The 12,767-nt window shown below is 56.5% G+C and overlaps 1 protein-coding gene across 1 annotated transcript in view; it reads right to left on the minus strand.

Annotated features, from left to right (window-relative positions):
- Positions 1 to 12,767, minus strand: part of BSN (bassoon presynaptic cytomatrix protein) — an 83,214-nt gene that overhangs the window by 27,037 nt on the left and 43,410 nt on the right. Inside the window, exon 3 of the mRNA XM_032458490.1 lies at positions 1,090 to 1,974. Within this exon, the coding sequence (XP_032314381.1) occupies positions 1,090 to 1,974 (885 nt within the window). The remainder of the gene's footprint in view (positions 1 to 1,089; positions 1,975 to 12,767) is intronic.

Below are 12,767 nucleotides of genomic sequence, written 5' to 3' on the forward strand. Positions count from 1 at the left end.
CTCCGCCATCCATCACACATGGGTCAGCCCAGGAGCCCCAAGGACTCAGGTGACTCCGTGTGTGCAGGAGGAGGAGGCTGGCTTGACCATCTCCTGATACGACACAGCTGGGGGCACATCCACCTGCCAAGAGGAGTCAGTCATAGACCCCAAGGGCACGCCATGAAAGGGGACACATCCAGCTATGCCCAAGGCAGCCAAGGGTTCACACGGATGGCCCTGGGCAGGGCGGAGCGGGTAAGGGAGTGGGTAAGCAGAAGCAGCCTCCAGGCCCAGGCTCGTCCAGCTCTGCCAGGGTACCTCCACACCTTCGGAGCCTCCCAGCCTGGGCCCCAGGCTTTGAGAGAACACTAGGCCTCCTACTCCCTTCCACTCAGCTTTGCACAGTGACCAGAACTCTCCTGGAAGAGAGACCACAAAGACAGGCCTCAACCTGTCTTGAGCACTTTCTCAAACTTCCCTGTGGGTAAAAAGAGCATCTCTGCGCAACCCCACAAACAGTCTCGGGGAGACTAGGCCCAGCCAGGGGAAAACATGTGGACCAAAAGCTGTGATTTGGACAAGTAGACATCAAAACCCATGACCTCAGAGGAAGGGATGATGGGAGGATACTGCCTGGCTGGGCTAGAGCCTGGGGGGGGGGGGCACAGGCCTCTGTCTAACAGCCCTTTAATCTCTGTGAGGGTCAGACTGAAGGCAGGGTGGGACCTCAGGGTTGTCCTACATGAGCAGGGATGGTTGGCATCTTCCATCAGGGCCATCCCCATGAAAGCTGGGAATGCGGAGGCCAGTTCAGAGCCTCCAGAGCCTGGCTACCTCTGGGACCAGTCTTAGGGCACTGGTCAGTCAGTCAGAGGCAGCGGGCATGATTATTCCATCCGCTGTGCCAGTTTATTCTCTGAGTGGAAGGACTGGCCCAGGGCAGGGACAGATAAGGGAGCATAGCCTCTCTGCAGCTGCGTAGGGGCAGCCCTGTGACTGTTACAGACCCAGCCTTCCGCAGCCGTTTCTGGCTCCCATGCCCCCATTACCCCAGGCCTCGGCCCCTCACCAAGGCCCAAGGGAACATGCTTGGTCCAGCTCTCTTACCTCCACCAGGTGGGGCGTCGGGTTGAAGCCACACAGGTTGCACACCTGGAGTTTGCAGGTGGTGCAGGTGTTATAGTTGGCAGGGCCCTTGCTGCCCACGTTGAGCTCGGCTTGGCACAGTGGGCAGGTGGCCCTTTCCTTCGGCATGGTCTTTGGCTTGGCAGGAGCCTTGGACACTGCCTGGTGTTCTGCTCTGCCGTGCTTTGGACTGGTTGTTCCCCCAGTTCTCACCAGGGCTCCAGGCCCTGATCCAGGACCTGTTCCAGCTCCAGGCTCAGTTTTGGCTCCAGGTGCTGGCCCAGGCCCAGGCCCTGAGCCTGGGGGTCTCGGGCCAGCCTCCTTGCTGGCATCGCTGAAGACGATCTTGGGTGGCCCCTTGCTGGGGGCAGGCTGGCCCTGGGGGTCGGCCTCAGGCTGCACAGACATGAGGGTACTTGCCTGGGTCAGCAGCGATGCACCAAGGCCAAAGAGCTTCCCAGTGAGGCCCTCCTGGGTCTGCTCAGCAGCACCAGGCCCAGAGGGCACTGTGGTGGCACTTTTGGCCAGGGCCTCTCCTGCAGGTGGCCTGGGCTCAGCTGTGGAAGGCTTGATGGGGAGAGGGGGCTGTGGAGACACCCTCCCCACCTCTGGAGGGGCAGCTGCTTGGGCAGGCCCCGGCACTGAGGTGGCCCTGGCTGTCTCAGCCTGGCGGGGGCCAGGCTGTGGTCCCGCTGGGCCCCGTGATCTCTCTTGCTCTGGCTTCCCCAGGGGCTGTTTGGCTGGGGACTGGGCTGGAGACAGGGCTGGGGAGTGCAGCTGCTGCTGGCTCTTGGAGCGAGGCGCAGTGGTCATGTCCATCCCTAGAGCCCTCTGCATCTGGCAGTTCAGACAGAGCCACTCCTTCACCTGAGGAGGAAGCATCATGGTTATCAGGATGGTCAGGACTGGGGGCGCCCGTGGCCCACGTCACTGCAGCCAGGCCCAACTCCTCGCACAGGCACGAGCTCCCAGCCCGGCTCAGGTGTTTCTGGGCTGCCAGGAGGTGGGGCTGAAGGAGCAGATGGTACCACCCTACCCTCTAGGAGCTGCCAGGTGTGTGGAGCAGAGCAGAGGCAGTCACACATTCCCCATCCCCAACTACCAACCCACTGCCTGCCAGGGTCCTCCCCATACCCAGTGGCTCTGCCTCTGCTCAGTGTGTACCATCTGACTCCATCCACATCCTGCCTCATCAATCCTTGCTACCATCCATCCAATCACTGCTTTCAGCTGGGGCGGGGGCGGTGCAGGGATGGGCAGGTGACCTTGCCAACAGGGCCAACCAGAGCCCTTCCATGTTACTTGGTGGATGACTGTTAGGCGATAGGATCACTCATCAGAAGGATGTAGCCTTCTAGTGGTCAGTAGCTTTCTTGCCCAGTAGGCAGACAGGTACTAAGGATGAAGTCAGCAGACAGTTGGAAGTGGAGCCAAGACAAGGAGGAGCAGGCAGATCTCATGACTTCACTTAATTCCCTGGGTTCACCTATGCCTTTAGTCTACCCTCAGACCTCCAGTTACATGAGCCAATATTATTTTCCTCCAAAAAATCCACATATAAATCAGAGCACGTCACTTCCAGGTGTGTGGAGCAGAGCAGAGGCAGTCACACATTCCTCGAACCCCTCTAGTGGATTCCATCATGCTTACCACGGGAATTCTTTCCCACGGCCCATGAGGCCCCCGATCTACCCCAGCCTATCCCCCTCTCCCCTTAGCTGCTTCACCCAAGATGCACTGGGCCTCCTGTTCTGCCAAGTGGTCCTGTGAGCTCTCCTCTATAATCGGGGCCCTTGCACTCACTATTCCCTCTGCCCCCAGGCCCAGCTAGCTGTGCAGGTCTCAACCAAGTACCAGTTCCCCATCAGGGCCCTCCCTCGCCACATGATCTAAAACACCTCCGAAGTACTTATCTAATCACCTGTTTATTTTCTTCACAGTAATTATTCTTTCCCCAAGTTTCCGCTACTTCATTTCTTTGGGTGTCTCCTGTCTCCCTACTGGTCCCTGAGCTCCTGTTGAGGTGATGTGTGCACGAAGCAGGGCTCACTCCAGACAGGCTCCCTGTGGGATTAGTCCCGACAACCCGTTACTAGGGGCACGGCTCTCCCAAGGCCTTGGCCATGAGATTGGAGATTCGGACAACAAGGAGGAGGCTGGCTCCATCTTCTCAACCAGATCCAAGGACAGACGCTAAGTCTGCTCATCTATGGTTGCAGCCAGAGTCTTTGAAAGTCCCGTGGCGGCCCCGTTGCCAGGGAAAGGTCCAGTCTGGTCCCTGGGGCAGAAGGCCTGTTCTGTCCACCCTCGGGGTCCCTCAGGCCTGCTCCATACCTGGAGGCCGTAGGGCTGTGCTGCTGCCGCCGGGGCTGACTTGCCAGTTTGGGAGCCTGGGCTTGGCTGTCTTTCCCAGAAGCACAAGAGCAGCATCCGAGGAGTGGGGAGGAGACTGCACTTTGGTGCATCCACCCCGGCATCCAGCACTACACAGAGCATGTTCACAAGCATTCTTTCATTTTGTCTTCACAGTAGAGAAAACCAAGATCTAATATGATTTAGATCGGCTCATAACCAGCTCGTGCGATTACCCAGCCAGGAAGCAGTGCTGCTGGCAAGACTGGCCCTGCCAGCCCTGTCCTGCTCCTGAGGTGCAGCCTAGAGCCTGGTGCCTTTTGCATGTCTGCCTCTTTTGGAGGCCACTTAGTCTCATGTAGGTCAGGTCATGGATCTAGAAGCTGCCCCTGCAAAACTCAAAGACCAAGCCCAGCTCTAGAAACCCTAACAACAGTGATGCCCAAGCACCACAGTGTGAAGCCATCGCCACAGCTAGATGCTTTTGAAGACCCAAGGCGGCTTCATCTACTTTTGGACAGAGAAAGCACAGAGGAAACGATTTGTGTCCCTGGGACTCAGTCCAAAGACTCCTTTAGAAGAGTCATTCTTGGCAGGGGTGAGGGGGGTTCACTCCCACAAAAAGTGAGCTTCCAGGGGCAAGCTGACTGCTCACTCTCAGAGGGACCCTGAGAGAGGATCACCCTCCCGAGGGGAGGCTAGGCCCTGACCCAGGGCAGCAGCCACAAACTCAGTTCCTGCGGTGGGTGCCCAGCCTACACCCAAGGTCCTGTGTCTGTCATGCACCCACCAGCTGTGGCCTGCCCTGAGGTGGGAATTTCCGAGAAGAGGAACCTAGGAGGTAAGGCTCTTTATCCTGGGACTTCAGGGTGACCCTCCTTTGGGTTCTGGACAGGGTTGAACCAGGGCATGTGCTAAAACTCCTGCACTCACCACCAGAACCTTGCCTTACACAGCCCCCGTCACCCAGGCTGTCACAGGCGTTTCACCTAAAATAGAACCTCTCCAAGAAACGGCTAAAACACCCCTCAGTGACTCATCTCCCAGATGGGCGCAGCTATTTCTATCCAGCCTCTTCCAGACGGTGAGAAGCCTTGACCGTGCCCTCCCTCAGCCCCTCCCAGGCTCGGGCCCAGCAGAGAGGCCCAGCACACGAGGCCTCCCAAGGAGGACACTGGCTGGGGGATCTCTCTGAACATAGTAAGACTTCTGTTTCTGCCTCCCCCACAGACCCCCAGGAGCCTGCTGGGAGGAGCTCACCCTCAGCCTCTCCAAGGTCCTCACCCCGTGTTAGGGGGATGAAGGCTGTCCCACTGGGTAGGGAGAGAGACGGCTATGCACCACCAGCCACCTGCCCACCTAGGCTGGGTATACATGACCGGGCCTGTGGCAGCTCCCCTAAACCCTGGGACCAGCAGCAGTGAGAGGCTTCCTCGGCTGAACAGTGTCTTTGGCTCCTGGGTACCCTCCTAGCCGGCTAGGCACCAGAATCAGAGGACATGGCCTTCTACCAGTGCAACTGGGAACCTCGCCTCAAGTCCTCTTGTCTCTTGGCCAGGAGAAGGGTGGGTCATAGACCTCATGCCCCAAGACCCAGATGGGGAGCTAAGGGGGCTTCCCGGGGCTTACTCAGAGATGGAGATGGATGGCTCTGCCAGACACTAGCTTTTGTCAAGCTGACCCTTCCTGCCAGTAAGGAGGCCCATCCTGCCATCTCAGAGGCACGGAGGCCTAGGCACCCCAGCCCAGTGGGGGCCTGAGCGGTAGTAGGGAATGGCAGGCTCAGGCCAAGAGCTGGTTTGGAGGTGGGGGAAGCAGAAGCTACAGGAAAGTGGGAGCCACTGCCTGCTCTGCCAGGAGCCTGCTAGGGATTCAGTAAAGCAGGCCTTGTGGGCTCTGTGGCTCTGAAGGGACTGTCTCCTCAAGAAGAGCCCTTCTCAGCTGCTCCCTTACTGTTCAATGCATAGAAGGGCAGCTAAGGTGGCACCAGAGAATCCAGAGGCCGGGGGACCAGCTGGGGGCTCTGTGAACCATGTGTTGAATGAGCAGTCAGCCATGATCTGTCTGCGTGGTTACTCCCCGTGGTTCCCTCTCTACTGGGCTCTGGGGTAGGAAGGGGGTGGTGGCAGTTCTTAAGGGGAGCTTCTACATTTTTCCCACAGGGACACAGGTGGCACTGCCACCCTGTGCCTCAGCCCCAAATGGTGGGATCTAGCCTTGCATGTCATATTTGGCCCCAAAGAATGCTGCCTGGGGAATCTGCTTCTCCTCCTGGGTGGAGCCTGCAATGCTGTCACCTCCACTGCTGCCAAGAAGCGCTGAGGGCCCCCAGCCGTAACAGATTCTCTTTCCACCGTCCCCTTCCACCTCCCCACCAGCAAGGAAGAAGACGTCACTTAGCCTGTCTTCCTGCAGAGAGGAGCGGCTTGTGCCTCTAAGGCCCAGCCCTCCCTGGGAGAGCGGGGACTCAGTGTGTCGGATCACTGCACTGACATCATGCCTGATGCTGCATTCATGCTTTTTTCCATTTTAGTACAAGTTGAAACATCACAGAACCAGCTTATAAATCAGCCTTCCCTGCTGGTGCCAAATCCAGAGGTTCCTGGGAGGGTCCCCCACTGGCCGATGTGCTCCATGCTCTTCCGGGCTATGAATCACTGGCCACGCCTCGACAGGAGGCACATAACCCACTGTGAGCCGAGGACAAGGGCTGGCCTGCACCCTCGCACTGCCCATGGCATTGGACACATCATGTGCTCCACCAGGCATCCAGCTGCCCGAAGTCTGCTACTGACCTGCTTTGCCCATCAGCTGGCTGACCTCAGGCTTAGGGGTAGGCACCACAGGGTCCCTTAGGGCAGGACACATTGATCCAGAGTTGGGTCAGCCAGGCCTGGCCCACAGGGGAGGACTGTGCCAATCTCAGCATGTTGGGACCCTGAGGGAGGCCCTGGGAATCTGCCCAGCATCTGAGGCCAAGATTTCGGTAGCAGAGGCTGAACCTAATTGCTGCTTAGGGCTGGAAGGCCTCATTAGCCTGGAGCTTCGTGAAAGGGAGAGAATCCATCCCCTTGCTGATCCTTCTCCACCTTCTGACATCCCTCAACTCTCCTGACCCTGCTCCAGAGGGCCTTCCCTCCCTCCCTGGCCTGTCCACTGTGCCCTATAAAATCTCCTGTCCAGGACCAAGTCAACTCCCCACACCCCAAGTCCACACTCCTCTTGGTCCCCTCGCCAGGAGAAGCTGTGCTCCCCTGACCCCAGAATGTGGTTCACCCTGTCTTCAAAATCCCCGGGACCCTCGGGGCTCGGCCTTTGGCTTCCCCACCCTGCTCCTCTCCTGGCTGCTGTTGCCTTCCCGGCCCCTTCATCACGGCCTCCGGTTCTCAAAAGTCCTTGTCCCTTGCCTCTCAGGCCTCCACTGAACTGACTCCCACAGTCACCACAGATGGCAGCCATGTGGCTGACCCACCTGACACCTCTATCCCTCAGCCTCACCCTCAAACTGACCATTGTCCAAAACGGTCTCTCCTCCAAAATCGCCCCTGCACCTGTCCTCTTCCAGCCTTGAGGTCATTTCCCAGGCCTCCCGACTACAGCAGCCCTTGGGCCTTGTGGAGACTCCCCTGCCGAGCCTCTGCTTTGCTTGGCCGTGGGCCCTCTGCTTTCATATCCCTTCTCACCCGGCTGAATCTGTGGTCTGTCGTTCTGGTCACACTCTGCTAAATGCCCTGCGCTCTCTTGACCTGTGTCTGCTTCAGAACCAGATCCAGCTGCACACCTTTTCTCCCTGCCTGCACCCTAACAGCTGAATGGGCACTAGGCAAATGGGCTTCACTATAAATTAACTTATGTCCTAGCTTCTCCTGGGCCCGTACAGCTGCCCGGTTAACTCACTCCATCTCTCCAGGAAGCTTTCCTCCATACCAGATGGTTCAATTTCTCCTCCCCATCCTGGCCTGTCACCTTCCCCTGCCTTCTGGCTCAAATGATGGCCCTGCTTCCAGTGTGCCACACAACAGAATGCCTCCTCCACACTCAGGATCCAGGCCTGCCTCTTCCAGGGGCTCCACTCCTTCAATTACGCCCCATCTTCCACATCCCTAGGCATCTCTTCCCTCTCAGGACTCAGACAACACCACTGTCCTTTGCGTTTCAGAAACCCTCTCCTGCCTGCACACCTTGCCTCATTACTGCCCATGCTCCTTCCTCCCCTTCTCAGCCAAGCTTCTCAAGAGTTGGCCACGTGGATGCAGCTCAGAAACCACTGTGCTGAGTGAGAGAAGCCTTACACGAAAGAGTGCATTCTGCCATTTGCCTGGAACAGGCAAAACTCATTGATGGTGGATAAAAATTAGAGCAGCAGTTGTGTCTGGCAAGGGGTGAGGATGGACAGGGATGGGGCCTGAAGGGACTTTCTGTGGTGACAGCGATGTTGTCTCTCTTGACAGGTGGGTTTTGGTTGACACAGGTGCACACTTTTATCAAAGCTCACTGAATGGGACTTTTAAGTTTTGTATATTTCATTCTGTGTAAATTTTATGTTAAAAAACCTTAAACAAATACTGATCTCTAACTAATGATATGCTTGCTGAAGTATTTAGTTGGAAGTATACTAATGTCAATACATGGCTGTGACTCTCCAAGGTCTCCGGCCCCCGCCTGGTCTTAGCTTTGTCACCCTGTTGCTGTTCACGGGCACCTCCAACTTGACATGGCCCAGAGAGAAGAATTCTCCATCTCCTAACCCCCATGTCCACTACATTCCCAAAACCTGTCTGTTTAGCCTCCAAAATACACCAGGCATCTGCACGGTCGTGTGTGTGTGTGTGTGTGTGTGTGTGTGTGTGTACATATATGAAGGGAGTAAAATAAAACAAAATGTGCCACTTGAATCATTTTTAAGTGTCAATTCAGTGGCATTAATTACATTCATAATGTGTAACACTCACCATTATCTATTTTCAAAGAGGTGTTTTTCAACACCCACCTGACCTTCCCATTGCTACCTTCCAAAACCCTGGAAATCACATCTGGAGAGCCCAGCAGGAAATCACATCTGCCTGCCATCTGGTCCTGACTTATGGCACCCCAACCACTTTGGACCCCACCTGCTCCCAGGCCCTCACGTGGACTTCACCCTTCCCCTCAGGTCTCCCCGCCTCCACCTGTCTCCAGCCCAGCTTCAGTCTAACATCTGCAGCCTAACTTCTCCTCCTGGGAGAAGTTCCCAAGAGTCTTGTGGCAGAGTAACATCAAGCGCCAATCCCCCACCTCAACTTCCTCCTGGTCCTCCACAGCCCTGCCCCCCAGGTATGGCTGTGTGTTTGCTGGTGTGGTTGTTGATGGAAGGGTTGCCTCTCCCCCTGGCCTACAGGCTCCCCACGGCTGAACAACCCACCTGCTTCAGCTCTGCCTGCCTCTCCAGTGTCGAGGACAGTTCCTGGCTTATCAGAAGCACTCAGAAAGCAACTGGGGAGGAACAAAGGATGAGAAGAAGGGAGAAGCCCACCCTCTGACTGGGTAGAAACAAGCCAGGCTGCTTAGGCCAAAGGCTGAGCTAACAGATTCGTAGAAACAGCAGAATCAACAGGTTACCAGCCAGCAACTGGCTACTTTACTGAGCTTTTCACCTCTGCCTCTTCCTGCCTCGGGGTCACTTGCCCCTCCATCACTTCCCTTCCCCGCCTCTCCCCTCCTGTCCCTTCTCTCCCTGCTTCCACTTTACTTCTCTCTTTCTGCCGGTTTTTTTTACTCCATTCTTTCTTCTTTCTGTTTCTTTGACCCTCATCTATAAAAGCCAGTGTTTTAGGAATAAAATTTCACATTTTATGTTCTGATTTAATTTTTACATTCAATCTTAGGTAAATTTACAGCCCCGTTTCATAGCTAAACGTTAAGAATTCCATGCTTGATGGCCGCAGCTGTGAATAGCTTACTTTTCCACCTGCCCCAGTGCCTCTGGCCTCCACCCCACAGGGGCCCAAGAGAGGAGGCTGAGAGGCCCATCTCCTGGAAACAGGGACTGGCAACAAGGCTAGCTGCCCAGGGCTGACTGAAGTTTGGGGAGCATTTCCCTATTGACTCAGAAATTGTTTGGGTCAAAGTGGCTACTGCCAGGCAAACCACCCCAAGACTAGATGTTCAGTGGGAAAAAGGCCTCCTAAAGGGCCTGCCACCTGGAGATAGAAAGGGGAAGGCTGGGCCCAGGAAGGAGGAGGACATCTTTGCCTCTCCTCAGCCCGCTACCGTCCAAGTCCTTCTAACACCTGCTCCTCTTTCCTCACTGGCCCAGGCGGCAGTATGGCCAGGAGGGAGCAGAGGGAAGGGGGCAAGGCTGGTGGCTGCAGCAGAGGGATCCGGGCTGCATTCACAGCACCACCCCCGGGCCATCTGTTGGCCCGGCCCTTGCCGGAAAAGAGTAGGATGCAGGCAGGAGAGGAAGAGGCTTGTGGCCACTGCATCTCCCCCTCCCTTCTCCACACCACCCACCCTGGGTAAGTGCCTGAGCCCAAGGCTTGCCAGGGGGTGGGGATGGGGGTGGGCACAGTAGCTTGGTTTTGGTTTGGTCTCAGTAGAGCCTAGACCTTGGAACAGGCGAAGAAAGACTACACTCACTGTTCTGTAGTTTCCTTAGAGGGGCTTATAAGCGATTCTGACTAGAGCAAGGGAGGTGGATGGCAGATGGGCTGCCTGGACTCAGAAGGCTGGGGATGAGGGGAAGAGGGTGGGCCTCCCAGATGCGGGCAGTGGCCTCACTGGAGGTGGTGCTCTGAGAGGATTCTGCTGATCTGACCAGGAAGCACAGGCATCCAGTCAACCCTGCCTCTGCCTCGAGAGCTGGCCAACCTGGGCACAGCAGGACAAGCAGCGCCGTGTCTGTGTGAGCGCGGCACCCATCGGTCAGCCCCTGGGTCCACTGGCCAGAAGAGCAGACACTGTTCTGGCCAACTGGGGCTGACCTGCATGTGATTCTCATCTCCAGCCCCGGCATGCTGTTTCTGAGGACCCAGCTAAAGTAATAAGACCCTGAGAGATGCCATGAGACAGAAAAACCAAAACACTGAGTTCTGGTGCCCATCGGCCCAGCAGCACCAGTCTTTTCCCTTCTTTCTTCTTTGTCCTCATGCAGCCATTCAGCACAACAGTTCTATCACGCTCCCAACCTGTGCTGCTACTCTAGTTACAAACTAGCCACTGACACACATGAAAAAAGGCCTATTTTCCATGGTCACATTTCCAAAGATCCAAGAACAGCTTCATTAGTGGTCTGAGTGGCCGTGAACCCCTCCATGTCACTTGTGTGGCCATGTCACTTGTGTGGCCTTGTCCCTCTCCAGGAATGCTCTACCTCTCTCTGGGCCAGTGAGAAGCTGCGGAGAAATGTATCCTGCTGCCCTGCCCTTCCCTGCCCTAGTGAGGCTTCTGTGACCCTTGAGGCAGGATGCAGGACCCAGGCTACCCCGCGTTACCACACCAGCAGTTTCAGGCACAACCTTGCCCCCACAGACAGGGCCCCCATGAAGCTCCCCAGTGCCCAGTGTCTGCAGTGTAGCTGGGCTGGGAACCGCAGTCCCCTGGCTCTTTCCCACTCCAGCTGGGCCCCTCCTAGGAAGTGAGAAATCAAAGAAGGAAGTGAGTGCTGGAGTTGAATTTCTTGGAAAAGATCACTCTGCCTGAGCCCCTGCCACCTACACTTACACACGCCTGACTTCAGAACCTACCCTTGTGCTGCCCAGAACCACAGGCCGGGCAGGACCCCAGCCCAGGACACCAGGGCAATCCCACAAACAGCCTTCCCGGCTGACATAACATCATGACAGAGGGGCCAGACCAGATGTGGTCCCACCGGGGTGCACCTATCAGCAGGTGTGTGAGCAGAACCTGCAAACTTGCTTCCTCATTATGCGCAAGCCTGACCAGGGAGGTGCGCCGGCTCTTAGCAAAGCAACATAGGGCAACTGCTCTGACTCAAATACTGGGCTCTGCTGGCCCCTCAGGAAAATGGGCCGATGGGTCTCTTTCCTTGACAGCCACTGAAAGCCAGCCCTAGAGAAGAAATGGTTCTGCTTGGAAACCCTTGCAGAAAAAGGCATTCCACCAGGTGAGAACGTGAAGCATGGACCAGGTCAGCATTTCTCAAACTGGGTCCCATGGAACAGCAGCCCCTAATGTTCTGTGAAAGCAAGTCTGGGAAAGGCCGCCAGCGGCAGTCCTGTCTTGAAGCTCCTGCATGTGTCTTGAAGTACCTGGCCAGGAGGCCCACTCTTCAGCAAACGCTGTGAATCTGCAGTAAGGTAGAGGCCATTTTCCTCCTGACCCTGAGCCTCGGCTTCCTCCCAGCACAATGAGGCAGATGGAATGGGTGTCGCCAAGGTCCTCCCACTCTGCTGTTTTTCCAGGCACAGCCAAAGGCTGGCTCCCCTCCCACTGCACTGAAGGTTGGGGGAGCCTGTTGTGTGGGAAGGACCGGGATGCCCACCAGGAAACTGGTGCCACCACGTGTGGCTCACCCTTGATCTCTGCCCACCCCATCCAGAGTCGTTCAGGTCCTGCTGTTCTAGTAAGTGTCTCAGGGAGGCTGGAACCCGGGGGACAAGGCCAGCCCAAGGGGGTGATCCCCACGGCAGCCTCTCATCCCTGCCTGCCAAGCCTCCCTGCTCCTGTGAGGCCGGGTGCTTCTGGCATCTTGCTGGCAGAAACACACAGGTGAGCTTCCCTGGCCTTAATCACAAGGTTCTAAATATCGAAGAGCAACACTTACCTAACTGATCAGTGCAGGGATGGGCCTGTTTCTAATCACAGATGTAATAATCACGAGTGTGCACGCCTCCTCAGGAAGCCCCCGCACTCCAGGAGCGACTCCAAATACACTGAGTCATCTCCCCACACCAGCAGCTCCTTCCTCGGAATCTCACACTTACCTCTCGCAAACCACACGTCCCACACCCACAGCACCTCTTGTCACAAATAGACCCCCGACCTGTGAACAGTTATTCTCACTCATTCTCACTCATCCCCCCACTCATGTGGTCCAAACGGCTCCTGCTGCTGATAATCCCAGAGGCAGCCAGGCAGTCAGTCACTCCCCATCCTGCCCATGGGCAGAGCCCTGAGGGGACAACCAGAGGCTTCTCTGGGTTACCCAGGAGGAGATGGGGGAAGTCAGCAAACCCACTCATTTCAAAGGCATGGCCCCAGCTCAACTAATATACTGAAGCACCCAGGCTCCAGAGCACCAAAGAGAGCCTCAGGGGCTTGGCCGAGCATCCCACAGCAACTCAAAGCATCTTGACACAGCTGGGGTG

This window comes from Camelus ferus, chromosome 17 (assembly GCF_009834535.1).
Source record: "Camelus ferus isolate YT-003-E chromosome 17, BCGSAC_Cfer_1.0, whole genome shotgun sequence".
Taxonomy (NCBI): Eukaryota; Metazoa; Chordata; class Mammalia; order Artiodactyla; family Camelidae; genus Camelus; species Camelus ferus.